This window comes from Ictidomys tridecemlineatus, chromosome 2 (genome assembly GCF_052094955.1).
Source record: "Ictidomys tridecemlineatus isolate mIctTri1 chromosome 2, mIctTri1.hap1, whole genome shotgun sequence".
Classification (NCBI taxonomy): Eukaryota; Metazoa; Chordata; class Mammalia; order Rodentia; family Sciuridae; genus Ictidomys; species Ictidomys tridecemlineatus.
The window spans coordinates 175,633,618-175,649,879 of NC_135478.1; the positions used below are offsets into that span (position 1 = coordinate 175,633,618).

At 31.5% G+C, this 16,262-nt stretch overlaps 1 protein-coding gene across 5 annotated transcripts in view; it reads left to right on the forward strand.

Moving 5' to 3' along the window:
- The window catches only part of Kmt2e (lysine methyltransferase 2E (inactive)), an 89,434-nt gene that overhangs the window by 54,983 nt on the left and 18,189 nt on the right, over positions 1-16,262 (forward strand). For all 5 annotated transcript variants that reach the window (XM_078040202.1, XM_078040206.1, XM_078040205.1 and 2 more), the window contains 9 exons: positions 1,174-1,232; positions 2,185-2,357; positions 6,613-6,651; positions 8,231-8,461; positions 8,570-8,700; positions 10,129-10,246; positions 11,122-11,231; positions 13,719-13,983; positions 14,744-14,842. In XM_078040202.1, coding sequence (XP_077896328.1) covers positions 1,174-1,232; positions 2,185-2,357; positions 6,613-6,651; positions 8,231-8,461; positions 8,570-8,700; positions 10,129-10,246; positions 11,122-11,231; positions 13,719-13,983; positions 14,744-14,842 — 1,225 coding nt within the window. The remainder of the gene's footprint in view (positions 1-1,173; positions 1,233-2,184; positions 2,358-6,612; positions 6,652-8,230; positions 8,462-8,569; positions 8,701-10,128; positions 10,247-11,121; positions 11,232-13,718; positions 13,984-14,743; positions 14,843-16,262) is intronic.

Here is a 16,262-nt window from a genome sequence, read left to right on the forward strand (position 1 = left end):
GCTCAGTGGTTAAGCACCTCTGGGTTCAATCCCCAGTACCAAAAAAATGTGCTAAAAGATCACTTCATATAGTGTATTTTTCTATACTACTACCTAGCTTCTGGACAGACTTAAGTACTATGATTTATTCAACTAGCTTCTTCTGGGAAGACATTTATTTTCAGGCTTTTGTTATTGCAAATCAAAGTGGGATTGGACTTTTAAAAGAGTAAATGTATATAAAATTTTGCCAGCTGTTGCCAAATTTCCCTCTGGTGAGAGCTATGCAGTTTTGAATTCCCTCAGTAATGCCTGTTTTCTCAAGTCTACAATAGAGCATTTGACAGACTTGGATTTTTTCACAGTTGAGAAATTGTAATCTCAGTATAGCTGTATTTTTCTCATTGTGAGTGAGACTTTTCTATGTTTTTGTTTTATTTTATGATAGTTACTAGCTTTTGATGGAATAAGTGTCTGTTCATGAATTCAGTAAGAGCAGGTTAAAAACTAATAAGAGGCAACTGATAAGCAGTTGAAAGAGATCTGTTATGTAGAATTGTTATGTGTAATGCTAATAATTATGTGTCCTGGTAGACATAAAGGCAAGTCTGTTACTGAGTTATAGATATTTCAGTCTACAGCCCTTATTCTTTCATTTAAAATAATCTTGTATTATTTGGTCTCTACACTAGTAAGTATATACAATGAAAAAGTTGGGGAAAAAATACTAATTCCCATGGATGATATAGGTCAAGGACAGAAGCTGTTTAAAGTTTATGACATGTTTTGTAAAATGTTTAGTGTTTGTTATTTCAAGAGTGCAGATAATTTAAGGCATATGCTAATATGCAGTAGATACTAATTCAGTATCATAAACTTAAGAAGTTTAATTTGTGATTTTAATTACATTGTTAACATTATGGGTGTTTTTTCAGTTTTTTTTATTGCACTGAATATTGAATTTGAAATAAATTGTGCTCCTTTCCTAGGTAAAATAGTATTTTCTAAATAGAATGAAATGGTCAGTTAATTGGCCTCTACTGCTTTAATATTAGATCATATCTAAACTGAAAGGCAAGAGAAGTTGCATGTATTTTGTATTGTTGATCTTTTACTAAAAACATTTAAAAAATTCTGCTTCATATGTAGGTTTATGAAAATCTGATCAATAATTATGTTAAAATTTTAATGTAGGAATTTGGATAAAGAGAGGGCGGTGCTACTACAACGCCGGAAAAGGGAAAATATGTCAGGTGCGTAAAAAATTTAAGTTTAGTGTGATAGAGAAAATAAATGACTTGTATGGTTTTAGTTAGAAATAAATACCCTATTGATGAATTTTTGTTGTATATATTATTTACAACCTCAGGTATAGATTTTAAATATTCTTTTTATGGCTCATAGATTTTGTATATTGATTTAAGGAAACATATTTGTTCTTCAGAGAGATGGCAATCCATTAGTTTATCATGTGAAATAGAATCTCTTTGCGCACGCACGAGTGCGTGTATGTGTGTGTGTGTGTGTGTGTGTGTGTGTGTGTGTGTATGTATGTATGTGTATGTGTGTTGTGGGGAATTGAACCCAGGGCTTTGTGCATGTGAGACAAGCATTCTACCAACTAAGCTATATCCCCAGCCCCTCCTTCATTTTTAAAGACAATTCCTAAATTCTGTATAAGATTTGCCATGCTTTCATTTTGGTTTAAAATATGTTTGGGTTAAAACCAGTACAACTGGTTTTGAATAATCACAGTTTATTTTGCAGTTCCTCCTTGATGGACATTTTGGTTCTTTTTCATTATTTTTGTTTTTAAACCCCCCTTTGTTTTGGCTAGATCCCTAGAAATAGAAGTCCTGATCAAAGAATAAGTGTATTTAGTTTTTCAAGGTGTGGCTAAATTCCTCTCCATAGGGAATTTTGAATTGTCACTGCTAATGTATGGTATTGCCTGTTTCTTTCCTCATTCACACAACCAGAGTTTTGTTGTCAGACTTTTGGATCCTTTGTAGTTTAATGTGTAAGAAATGACATTTGTAGTTTGTATTTAAATGTACCATCTTCTTACGAGTGAGGTGAATAAAGAAATTAAAAAGTATGTTTCTTCTTTAGAAAAACAGAGATAATACTGTGTCATGTGGAATGCTGTTTTACTCTTTGAAATACAAGTATTAAATGTCCAATAATTTCATTTTGCATTTGAAGATGGTGATACCAGTGCAACTGAGAGTGGTGATGAAGTTCCTGTGGAATTATACACTGCATTTCAACATACTCCAACTTCAATTACTTTAACTGCTTCAAGAGTTTCCAAGGTCAATGATAAAAGAAGGAAAAAAAGTGGAGAGAAAGAACAAAACATTTCAAAATGTAAAAAAGTACGTTTGCTTCTTTTTAAAATGAGTAGATAAAATAGCATATAGGGGAATGAGTTTTATAGTAAAGGGAGAGTAATGAATTATAGCTAAACAGATATAGCAAAATCTAAACAAACATTTAATATATTTAGTGTGTTTTGAAGATTGAAGTAGAATAGAAATTTTGCAAACTGCTTGAAATTGTCACTCTGATAAAGTCTGAGGATAAAATACAAAAGATTGCTATTTTAGAAAACAAATTACAGTCTTAAATTTGTAATAACTTGTAACTGTTAAGGAAGCATGTGATGGTTGTTTATACCTACTCTTCTCTATTTGAATACTAATTATTTTAATGAGGCTTCCTGTTTGAATTTCTTACCACTTAGGTTTTTTTTCACTTAATATTCTAAGATCTGAAGGCAAAAGAGTATCTATTAGCTAAGTTTTCGTTAAATTTGTTAATGAAATTTTGTTAGTGACAGATCACATATATGATTATGATCCCAAAAGATTATAAAGGGAAAACTTCTGTCATCTAGTATTTTCATTGTATGTTTTCTATGTTTAAATACAAAAATACTTCATTATATTGCAGTTGCCTACAGTAACATGCTGTACACATTGCATTCTATGATCAATAAGTATAGGCTCTGCTCTGCTCTGCTTTGTAGGTTTGTGCAAGTATACTGTGTGGTGTTTGCAATAAGGACAAAATAGCTCAGTGATGCGTTTCTCAGAATGTCTTCCTGTCATTAAGCAATATGTGACTGTAATTGCTAGTAAAGGTTTTTGTCATACACTGTAAAAAATATTTTTCCTAATGACTATCTTGTTACAGAGTGAAATTTTATGAAATCAGGACTTCAAAATAAAGGTTTTTCTTTCCTTAAGTAATATTTTATGAGACACTTATTTAATAGGCAGCATGTACTTTTAAATACATTTTTCATTTTCAAATTTCCTCTCCCTGTTTAAAATCAGCTTGATTATCTTAGCAGTTTTCATGTACATATCTCCCTCATTTTCTGTTATTCTTTTACTTATATTTTATCCAGTCTGGACAATTTCTTGTTGCCACATTCTACCCACACTTGCTAAACACGCTTCACCATTTGGAATATTCTTCTCTCCATCTTGATCTTTTTATTCTACTATATATAGTAAGGCCCATCTCAAGTACTATTATTTCCATGAAATTTGCTCTTCTACTATCAAATATAATCTTTCTTTGCATTCTATCATGGCACTTGGACCTTTTATTCTTGAACTTAACCACATTTTCCCTTATTTCATTATGATGTTCTTCATCTCTTAGATTGTAATTTATACAAAGAGAGATTGTTAGGTGTTTTTGTAGTTTAGAGTTCTATTAGCAATTAGCATTTTAGGGTCAGTACTTTATCACTACTCATTAGAGTGACAATTTCAAACACTTTGCAAAATTTCTATTCCACTTCAATCTTTAAACATTTAGCAATTCACTAGACGTTAAGATGTTAACACACCTTTTTGTCTACTACTTTCAAATCTTATGATTTCTTTTTTGTTTATTTTATAAAAGTTAACTTGGAAATTTCTTATGTTTCTGTTCTATATCTTTGGTTTAATACAGTATAGATTCTGTATTTTCTCTGGCTGGAATGCCTTGGGTATTTGAAATAACTAAACTCTGAGTCTTGATTATGTCTCATATACTTTTAAAACATTGTGGTATATTTAAAAGGGAAGAGATTTTTCTCTGGCATTTAAGTTAGTAACACCAGTAATCAGGGTGTTAAAAAAAAAAGAATCTAGGAACTGGCCACTAAAGATAACTAGTTTATTATTCTGCTAAGATTTAATTATAGTTTGGGGGCAGTATGTAATATAAAGTATATAGCAAAGGATATAATTTTGCTTTACATTCAGCATACTCTGAAGGCAAACTGCTCAAAGTAAGAATAGATTTAGCAAAAAATTCTGGACAGATTTATTTTATATTCACAAAATCCTAGTAAGATATTTTTGGTATTTTAGCAATTCACTGCTTTTACTTATCTTACAGATTGAGCATCCCAAATCTAGAAATTTGAAATGCTACAAAATCTGAAATGGTACTTAAAAATTTCAGGTTTTAGTTTTTCAGGTTAGGGATGCCTAATTTTCAGATTACATAAATGCAAATGTTTTTCAAAATTTCAGTCTGAAAGTCTTCTGGTCTTAAGTACTTTGAGTAAGGGATACTCAACCTATACCATTTTCTTTCACTGTTTCCTCTGTACACCAAAGTTGACTCTTCCTTACTCCTTGTTTACTTTTTTTTTTTTTTTTTTTTTTTTGGTATCAGCACAGCGAATACACAAGCTCTAAAATCTTTTAAGTCACCTTTAGTCTTGATATACAGATTTATCTTCAAAAGCTGTGTTTATTTTTCCTTTAAAATGTCTCTTTGGTGTATTTTTTCCTCTTTTCACTTCTACAAACCCAGTCTAAGCTATTATTATTTCATAGTAGTACAATAATTATCTTTTTTTATTTTAAAAAATTTTTTATCTTTACTCCTTCAATCCATTGTGCACTTGGATATCAGATTCCCTATAAATATCACTTTTGTATCCTTTCTATGCTCAGAAATAAGGATTTTCATTAATAGTAAAGAGCAAATATAGTATTTAAGTCAGAATCATAAAGTCTGACTTTTTCAATAAGTCTTCCATGACCTGCTTTGATATTATTTTAGCCAATCCTTTATCACACTACTTTTCAATAGGTAAGAGTGATAGTATATTAATTTTTCCTTGAACTTGGCAATTTCTTCCCATGTCATGCATTCTTAATTTTTTTGAACTCCCAGGATTGTATTTCTTTCATTTGTTCATCTGTCTGGATATATGCATTCTCAACGTCCACCTAACTTTTTCAAGGTTGCTCTTTTCTAATATATTGCCTACGTACAGATTTAACACTTAAATTTATGTTTAGATCTATCTAGCTATCTCTAGGTTTATTTTTATTAGTCTCTCTAGATAGACTTTACACTTTGGGATGAAGAATTAACAAGATAGTAATTAAGTCTTAAGTAACTCAAGATCTTGCAATTAGTGTGTCCTCAGTAAATATTTATTGAATAAATGCACTTCTGTTTACACAGAGCTTATTATTTAAGCCACATTTAGGGTTCAAATATTTCTTGCTAGCTAGTTGCCTTAGAGAATTAAAATTATAACATTTCCCTCCCAAACATCTCATCATTTTAACCAAATTATTACAGCATTTCTAATATCTTACCAATTTTTTCACAAAAATTTCTTTACAATTGTAATACTTATTTATATATTTATAGTTGCCATTGGACCTTTATTTTATTTATTGATACGCGGTGCTGAGAATCAAACCAAGTGCCTCACACATGCTAGGAAAGCACTCTGCCACTGAGCCACAACCCCAGCCCTGTAATATTTATTTATTTATTTAAAAAAAATTTTTTTTAGTTATACATGGGTACAATATCTTTATTTTTATGTGGTGCTGAGGATCGAACCCAGGGTCCCACACGTAAGAGGCATGTGCTCGGGGCTGGGGATGTGGCTCAAGTGGTAGCGCGCTCGCCTGGCATGCGTGCGGCCCGGGTTCGATCCTCAGCACCACATACCAACAAAGATGTTGTGTCTGCCGAGAACTAAAAAAAATAAATATTAAAAATTCTTTCTCTATCTCTCTCTCTCACTCTCTCTTTAAAAAAAAAAAAAAAGAGGCATGTGCTCTACCGTTGAGCCACAACCCCAACCCCTGTAATATTTATTTTTAATTAGAAATTACAAGTATGTGCTACTGCACACAGCATATTTTTTTTTTGAGTTTTTAGTTTCCACACAAAAACATAAAAGTCGTACATATTCATGGTATACCATGTAATGGTAAAGTTTAAATCAACATTTGTCATTTCTTTGTGGTGAAAACTTTCAAAACCTCTTCTTCAAGCTTTTTGAAATGTACATTAAATAATTGAGTCTGTGGTTACCATACTATGCAAGAGTTATGGTTATAATATTGAGAACATAGAATATTTGGAAAGTTTTATCTGATCATCATATATACATACTTTTATATTCTAAATACTCTGCATTATATTTGTGATAGAATAACATTCTAGTACATTTATTTACTTCAAATTCTCCAAGTTTTACTGGTTATCAGTTTTTTCCCCTTAACTATAATACTTCAGTGAACCAGTTGATTCTTAATTATATCCAGCTTTTAAAACAACTAACCCAGAATTCCATGCTTATTTTAGGCCTTTCGTGAAGGATCTAGAAAGTCATCAAGAGTTAAGGTAAATACATTACATTTAAGGAGTTTATTTAAGTGGCTGCTTGTCTTTTTGCTCTCTTCATTGTGCACCATTTCATCACTTATCTTACAAGAAGTGGGACCTTAGAATTCTAATTGAATTAATAAATCACTGTTGTTGTTTATTAATACTGTGGAAACATTAATCAAAGGGGGTGGTGGCAGGGTAGGGTGGTACAAGCCTATAATTTCAGCAACTCTGGAAGCTGAGGCAGGAGAATTGCAAATTGGAGGCCAAATGTGGTAGCTTAGTAAGACCCTGTTTCAAAATAAGAAGAAGAAAGCCTGGGAATGCAGCTTACTGGTTTTGATCCTCAGTACCCCCTCCAAGTGTATATTCATAATTTCGAATAGTAAAACTGGAGTAATTAGAATTTTATTTATCACTGCCTTTTATGTCTCCCATAGTACTTTATATTCGTTTTCTATACACATGAATACAGAATCACATTTGGGAAATTGAGATTTTACTTTTGCATAGTTTGATTCTTAAGGTAGTCAAGTCAGCTGTACCATAAAAGCATGAGTCTCACTATGTAAATACAAACTAGTCACATGTACCTTAAATTAATTAGAACACAGTCCCCTTGCTGAGAGCAAAAAACTCTTCTTTTGGCTTCTGATATCTAGATTTTTGTTGGGTCGCAGAGGTAACTATATATTAAAGCTTTCTGGGGTAGGTAGTAAAGGATAACAAGTTTCTTTTTTAAAAAAATATTTATTTTTTAGTTGTAGTTGGTCACAATACCTTTATTTCACTTATTTATTTTTATGTGGTGCTGAGGATTGAACACAGAGTCCCATGCATGCGAGGCGAGTGCTCTACCGCTGAGCCACAACCCCAGCCCCAGGATAACAAGTTTCTTAAGTAGTTGAACATTAAAAAGGATGTGGGGAGTGTGTTATAGTATATTTTTTGTCCCATGGAATGAAGCATAATAATTATTCGTTATGTCACATTTCTAGAAAACACATCATGAAACTATCATTTTTATCTCAAGAATATTACAACATGGTGTCATTCAGCATATGCAAGTCCCACATTTCATAAAATATTCTTTATATGATAAAGATGAAGATTTATATTTTATTCTATTAACTTGAACTTTAGGAATTTTCTCTGATAGAATAAAGAGATCTGAAAAGTTTTTTGATTAGTTACTGGCAAATCTTATTATCTCAGTACTAGGCTTCATGAGGAAGGAACATTTTTTATTTTACTGAAATACTTTCCTTTAGTACATAAAGAGGTGAGTTAGGAATGCAAAAATTTTTCAAATTCTTTGTGAATATTAGAAAATATATTTTAACTTGGTCATGTTTGAAAGTCATTACAATTCAAATAAATAATTCTGTAGTAAACTTTATAAAGTTCAAGATATATAAAGTTCAAATGTAGTAGGATAATTTCTGGTCTTTTTGCTTGGATCAACTTAGAAAGCTAAACGTTTTCCAGTCCAGTTTATATTAATTTTTAATGTATATTGCCATTAATTCTGTGTATGTTTGTGTATGTAACTACTTAAGTTCAAACAGTAATACTTACTTTGCTGTGATTTTAGGGTTCAGCTCCAGAAATTGATCCTTCATCTGATGGTTCAAATTTTGGATGGGAGACAAAAATCAAAGCATGGATGGATCGATATGAAGAGGCAAACAATAACCAATATAGTGAGAGTGTCCAGAGGGAGGCACAAAGAATAGCTCTTAGATTAGGCAGTGGAAATGATAAAAAAGACATGAATAAATCAGAATTGAACACCAACAATTTTCTCTTCAAACCTCCTGTAGAGGTAAATATATTTTCAAAAAATTATAAAAACCCTTTTTCATGCTATATATCTTCAGTTAGACTGAAAGCAACCAAGTGTAATTCATGTCAACATATACTCTGATTTTAGAGCCATATACAAAAGAATAAAAAAATTCTGAAATCTGCCAAAGATTTGCCTCCTGATGCACTTATCATTGAATACAGAGGGAAGTTTATGTTGAGAGAACAGTTTGAAGCAAATGGATATTTCTTTAAAAGGTATCTTTATTTTTTCCTCACATGTTCCTTTTTTTGTAGTTAAATATTGTATTTATGGATATTTAGATGCTCTGATTATATGTACTTTTTGTTTCCTGACATGATCATTTCAGTATTAAAGTATAGTGTGGTTGACTAGTGTGACTAATATAACTTTTGAACTGTGATAACATTCACCAAAGGAAAACACAAAGATGTTTCTCAGTTTCTTACCAATCTTTGCCTTGTTGAAAATTTTAAAATAGTTCACTTGAAAGAAAAATCAAGGGGCTGGGATTATAGCTCTGTGGTCGAGTGCTTGCCTAGCATGAGAGGGGCTGGATTCTATCTTCAGCACCACATAAAAATAAATGAATAAAAAGGGTGTTGTGTTCATGTACAACTACAAATATTTTTTTTAAAAAGATAAGACCAAAATAGTTTGGATCTATAGGATATTAGTTAAGAATTCTGATTACCTGATAGTACCAGGAATCCTTTCTATAGTAGATCTGTGCTAATTCCTTGTAACATAATTACTAGCACCTGAAAATACCATGGTGACCACAGGCAAATCTCCTTCCCCTTTTTTTAGACAGTGTTAGATTTGATACCTATATTTTTGCCACCACTTTAGCTTTGGTGGTATTGGAATGGTTTTGGAGGCCTCTTATGTCATTTGGGATTCTTGTGGAATTAATATCTTTTAATAGTCATCGTTTCCTTGCCAATACATGTCTTACAATCTTCATTTTTTGTTTGGAACTTGAGTTTTAAAAGATGCCTAAGAATCTTTCAGATTTTATCTGAAATTCGAATAGTTTTAAATATACCAAGAAATATGGACTTTAAAAGCATGGAATTAGGAGGTGAGGATGGGGCTCAGTAGTAGAGTGTTCAAGGCTCTGGGTTCAGTCACTAGTACCAACCCCACAAAAGCATGGAATTAGAATCTTTCTGTAAAGGCAGTGGTCACTCTATCTTTGTAAATAATTTCTACCTCAAATTAATTGCCTTTTGACTTAGGTAAGGTTATAGGGACAGGTGAAAATCTCATTAGTATAAAGTAACAAGGGGAGGGAAGTTCTGTAGTCAAGACTTAATTATTTAAAATTTTCTAACCTGGGTACCTTGGCACACACCTGTAATCCCAGAGACTTGTAAGGCTGAGGCAGGAGGATCACAAGATCACAAGATCAAGGCCAATCTCAGCAATTTAGCAAGGCCTTAAGTAATTTAGCAAGACCCTGTCTCAAAATAAAAAGGGCTGGGGATGTCACTCAGTATAGAGCATCCCTGGATTCTATCCTCAATACCAAAATAAAAATATAATACTGTCTTTTTTTGAAATTTCATAAGTTTTTTTAAAAACCCATTCTTCTCTGAATAGCAGCTTCAGATTGTTATATACAAAAATGTTAATTCCTTACAAATTTTCTTTCTTTGTAGACCATACCCTTTTGTTTTATTCTACTCAAAATTTCATGGGCTAGAAATGTGTGTTGACGCAAGAACTTTTGGGAATGAGGCTCGATTCATCAGGCGTTCTTGTACACCCAATGCAGAAGTAAGCTTACTGACATCTTTTGGGAAGTGTTGTGTGGAATTTGAGCATTAAGTACAAAAGTCTAATAGTTTAGAATACTTCAATTCTTTGCTCAGCGTCTTCCTGTTGTAAAAATTTAGGTGATAACAAATCATACATTGAAGAAATTGTGATGTTTCTTATAAGAGGGAATATTGGACTTTTTAAATCCTAGAAAGTCTATTTAATGGGTAAATATGCTATGATTTTATCACGTTAGATGATAAAGCTAAAATAGATTGTATGTTACTATAAAATTTTTAATGCTCTATTTTAGGGTGGAATATAAAATACTTTTGTTTTCTATATGCCAAAATACACATTTTTAATTTTATAATTACATTTTTAGCTGGAACATTATAAGTTTTGGAGCCAGTCTTGCCTTCTCTGTGGCTTATTAGTTTTGCAACTTTACCCATGCCATATATTTATCTATCAAAATGTATTATTAAGGAATAAAAGTATTGTGCAAATTATCTAGAACAGTGTGTGTCACACAGTGTTAGCTGTACCACTATTGCAATTCCTCAAAACTAAAATGCTATCACTTGTAAGACTACCAATTTCAGACATGCTAAAAAGAGAAAAAAATATGCATTAGAAAATAGTTATAGTTTTATTTTGTTTTGGATGCCACGTGGTAGTCTGTAGGGTAGGCGGATTGGTTGAAGGCATTGATATACTTTTGAAAAATCTTCCCAGTTGGTAACCAATGATCAATAAGTCTTAATAATTAATGGTACTTTCCCAAGTTGTGATTATAATGTACTTTTACTAATAGCTTTTTAACTTGCAGGAGAAGGTGCTTTTAAAGATAGAAAATGGTTTACAGATGTGTTAAATTATTCTTTTAACAGGTGAGGCATGAAATTGAAGATGGAACCATACATCTTTACATTTATTCTATACAAAGTATTCCAAAGGGTACTGAAATTACTATCGCCTTTGATTTTGATTATGGGAATTGGTAAGTTCAAGTTTGTAAATAAATTATCTGTTGCTTCAAAGTAGTTATTTAATGTTCATGTAATAATTTAGGTATTATTATTGCTTTTATAACTTATTTATCATGAGGCAGTTAAAAAGTACTTGAAAATAAGCATTTTGGTATTAGCTTTCATTATTGCTGTTTAAACATTTACAATGTATAATTACTAATGCTAATTTCAGCAATATGCTATTGACTTTATTAGGTTAGAATTTTTTTCTTCACTTTCTTGTATTTTAGGGGGTACGATTTTAGTTTTACAATTTACTTGGTTAAGCGGATGAATAATTTCTAATTTGCCTCTCAAGACAAAAAAAAATTGCATCAAATTTTCTTTGTGGTGTAAATTGAAAGGGTTTGTAGAAGAACCTCTAAGAAGCATGTTCTGAAACACTAAGAAAGAAACGTGCTCTGAATATAAAAACTTTAAATTTAAAAATTTTAATATACAAATATGAATACAAATCCATGTACTTCACAGACTAATAGAACACTATCCATTGAAGCCTCTTAGATTTAGCAGATTGTATCACCCTTCTTTACATTTCTTTAACATTTTGTGGTTTTTATGTCATCAAATAGTATTTAGAATTTTGTGTTATCTTTAAATTTTATGTTCATTGTAACCTACTACTTTCTTCTGCATTCTATCTTTTCTCTTTCATTACATGAGATAAAACTACAGTGTTGTATGTAGGCTCTAATTCATTTATTTTTACTGCTAATGGCTTTTCTCTCTTCCATTACTGATGGATCTTTTTATTTATCACAATATGTTTCTGTGGCTTTTTGAACATGTATGTGTTTGTACATGTTCTCTCTGTGGTAGGGATAATGCACAGAATGTTTTAGAATGTGCAGTTTTTAACCAAAAGTGAATTAGTGAATTGCTTTCCAAAGAAACTTTTTTTAAAATACTTTCCTAAGCAGTTTAGTTCCTTTCTAATTCTTTAGTATTAGGACTTTAAAAATTTTTTACTAATCCATGTGAAATGGTATCTTTACATTTTTATTGACCATTTTCGTTGATTATTTGTGACCAAATATCTTTTTCTTTCATTCTTTTTTTTTTCCTTTCCCTTTTCTGTTTTGGTGGTGCTGGGGATTTAACTCGGTGTCTTGTGCATACTAAGCACATACTCTTCTACTGAGCTCTACCCAGCTCCCAACTATCTTCTTATGTGTTACCATTTGGACTTCCTCTTGCTAATTACCTAATCATATCATCTGACCCTTTCTCTGCTGTGCAGTCTTTTTCTGTGTTCTTTATATTATTCTGTAGCCTTTTGGGTTATAAGCATCTCAGTTCATTTTTCTGTATTTTTAAAAAACTGTTATGTGCTTTTTAAATGCAGATTTTTAAACATTGTCCATTATGTTTTCTCTCAATGTGAAATTCCTTTTCCTTCAGTTTTCATCTCTAATAATTATTTTAAACAGACTTATCATAATAATTTCAGCTTTTCTTTTTTAAGTCCTTTCTACCCCTAGAAGGTGGAAAATTTAACATAAAGACTCTTTCCGTATCAATTTGGGAGATTGTACATCTCATTGAGATTAAGAATACAAATTTTCCATAATCTATCTGTTTTCAAATCCTAGCCTGGTTATTTATGATCTTAGACCAGTGTGTTCAGCTCTCTGTGCACCATTATCTCAAGTATGAGAATAATAATTCTCTCCTAACAGGAATGTTTGAAGATTTAATGAGCTAACACATGTAAACAAACCATTTAAAACAGTTTCTGGCACAAAGTAACTGCTTGATTAACATATCTGGTTGGGCATGTTATAATCCCCATAATTTAGGAATTTGAGGCATGAGGATCTCAAGTTCAAGATCAGCCGCAGCAATTTAGCAAGACTATATCTCAAAATTAAAAAACCAAAACAAAAACCCAGGCTGAGGATGTAGCTTAGTAGTGACAGAGTACCCCTGGATTCAATCCCCAGTACCATAGGAAAAAAATATACATACATATGTAAATAAGTAAATAAAAGCTGATGCTATCATTAAAGAAACCTGGTTATTGAAATAATTCTTTAGAGTATACAAACTAGTTAAGTTTTAGTGTTTTTATACCTGGCATGTTTTTTATTTAGGTCAAATTTCAAGTCAGTATTTTATAGCACTCTGGGATTACTGAAGAAATTATGGGTTTTACTTTAATGTTAATTTGTATAATTAACAGTATCATTTTACTTTAAAAGACTCAAGAGTTTTAATTTATTGGTTTTTTTCATTTTATATATTATAAGACCCAGTTGGTAGTCCAAATTCAACATTTGTTATGAGCAAATAATATTTCTTTTGTGATAGTAGTCAGAAATACAAATTAGTTGAAAAGTTTAAGATTAAAGTCAATGATTATGTATAATTTTGTGAGGTTGCATCTTAAAATGAATAAGAAATTTCCCAATTTTGTTTAATATCTTGAATAAATATTTATTTGGATATCATTTCAGTAAGTACAAGGTGGATTGTGCCTGCCTCAAAGACAATCTAGAGTGTCCTGTTCTGAAACGTAGTTCTGAATCTACGGAAAATATCAACAGTGGTTATGAGACCAGAAGGAAAAAAGGAAAAAAAGACAAAGATATTTCAAAAGAAAAAGATACACAAAATCAGAATATTACTTTGGATTGTGATGGAACAGTCAACAAAATAAAGAGTCCAGAAACAAAACAGAGAAAGCTTTCTCCCCTGAGATTATCAGTATCAAATAATCAGGTATCAAACTCTACTGATTCTTAATGAAGTTAATTTGTCATATTTTTGCCCTTTTTAAATGTAAAGTTTCTTAACAATTTTAAGTCCATTTTGATGTTTAGTGAAGTGTAAATACAAGTTCTGTTACTATATATGTAACATTTGTTAAAAATTATTAAGAGCTGGGCGTGTGATCCCAGCCGTTCAGGAGGATGAGGCAGGAGGAACCAAGGGCAGGCTGAGCAACTCGTCTTAAAACATAAAAAGGACTGGGGATGTGGCTTAGTGATTAAGCACCCCTGGGTTCAATCCCTGGTACTAAAAAAAGAAATAGCCAACAAATCACTACAGAATTGAAGATAAGATTTTTCCCAGACTAGAAAATTAGCGAATCCAGCTAGTGCTTTATGAGAATTTGGGCTTATACTTCTTTCCCATCAGGAAATATGTGTTATTGGCTCTCAAAATAGAGATTAGGTTAAGAAATGTTTTGCTCATTAAGGGGCCCTATATTCTAATAATTTTCCTTAAGTTTTAAATCGAAAATTTACCTAGTGCTTCATATTTGCAGGTTTTATGAAAATTTTGTTTTGGGAAGAAGCATGGACTATTCAGTATATGAATAGAACTTTAGAAAGCAAAATTATTTGATGGCATTCAAGAAAGCAGTTTTAAGATGGCTTGAAATTTTTATATTTAGTTGTGGTTAAAAGACTTTTAAACAGTTTGATGTCAAGAGTTTATAGATGGAGTAACAGTTTAAGTCATTTCCATCTTTCAGGAACCAGATTTTATTGATGATATAGAAGAAAAAACTCCTATTAGCAATGAAGTAGAAATGGAATCAGAGGAGCAGATTGCAGAAAGGAAAAGAAAGATGGTAAGTTGGGAAGCCATTAAGTTGCTTAATGTTATGGTATTGGCTTAGTGACAGCTACTCTTTCTGTTGTTGCCTTTCCATGGGGCTCTCACACTTTTCTTTGAAGTTAGCAAATTTGGGGCTCATGATGTGCCATTGAGCATTTTTATTTGGCTTTGTCATTACCATTTAAGTAAATTTCACTAATTCTTTGTATTTTTACTGGTGCTCCTTAGACATTTTAAAATGTATGGCCTTTTAGAAATTGTATGTTTTAGAAATCATTAATATTTTTGAGTCTGAGAACTATTAATAAATTTTAATATTGCAATTACTGTCCAAAATTTCTTTCATTAATGTATCCTTTATCTTAATGATTTGATATTTAACAATAGATCTTTAAGCTTTACCAAATAAATGGCTTATGCAAAGCTAAAACAAAACCCACCACTGGTTTGGTAGCTATTTCTGTTTTATACTGTTATAAAATAACATAAATAAGGTCTTCATTAAAATCAGTTTAGGATTTATATCCTTTGTACTATTTATTTGCAGTTATTTTGTCAGCATAAAAACTAGGACAAGAAATATCCTAAAAATTTAGTGGTAAATAGTTATCATTGTATACTTTTTAAGATTTGAAATTATACACACCAACTAATGATCTTCCCCATTCCATTTACTTGTCTTATTTAATGTTCTAGGGGTTTTCAATACTGATCTCCATGTAATCTCAGGTGTCACATGTTGGGGTGGGGTCTTTGTAGACTTGCTTACTGCACATGCATTCTGTCACCACAGTGGCCATCTTTCTGTGTTAATTCTGTGCTTTCTATTGTAAAAGCAACACAGAACTGTTTTCTAGCCTTGGAATTTTAGAATCACTTGTCTGTTGAGACTGGGTAGTATTAGAGATAGAAAAAAAATACAGGTGAAAATTTGGAGGCTGGTTATAAAGGAGGAGTTCCTATATCTAAGGTTATTTTGAATCTTTTAAAAATAAAAATATTTTTTAGTTGTAGTTGGACACAATACCTTTATTTTTATGTGACACTGAGGATTGAACTCAGCACCTGGCATGTGCTAGACGAGTGCTCTACTGCTGAGCCACAAATTCTCTGAAGCCCTTTCTTGACTATTGATCTTTAGTATTGTTTTGTCCATTCCCCAATTGCTTGTATTTCTATTAGTCATGTAGGAACTTTTAGGAGACCAATTTAGAGTATCAATGATTTTCTTAAAAGGGCATGTGTTTCATAGGAAGAGCGTTTTTTACAAATGCCTTAATAATTTTGAAAAATATCTGAATTTTCTATGTTCATACAGTATTTTTATTCAGATAACATTCTCTGAAATATTTGACTATGGAGCTATTTTTAAAAAGTTAACTTATCCATCAGTGCTGAGAATAATAGTGGAACTTAGAACATTTCCAGATCCC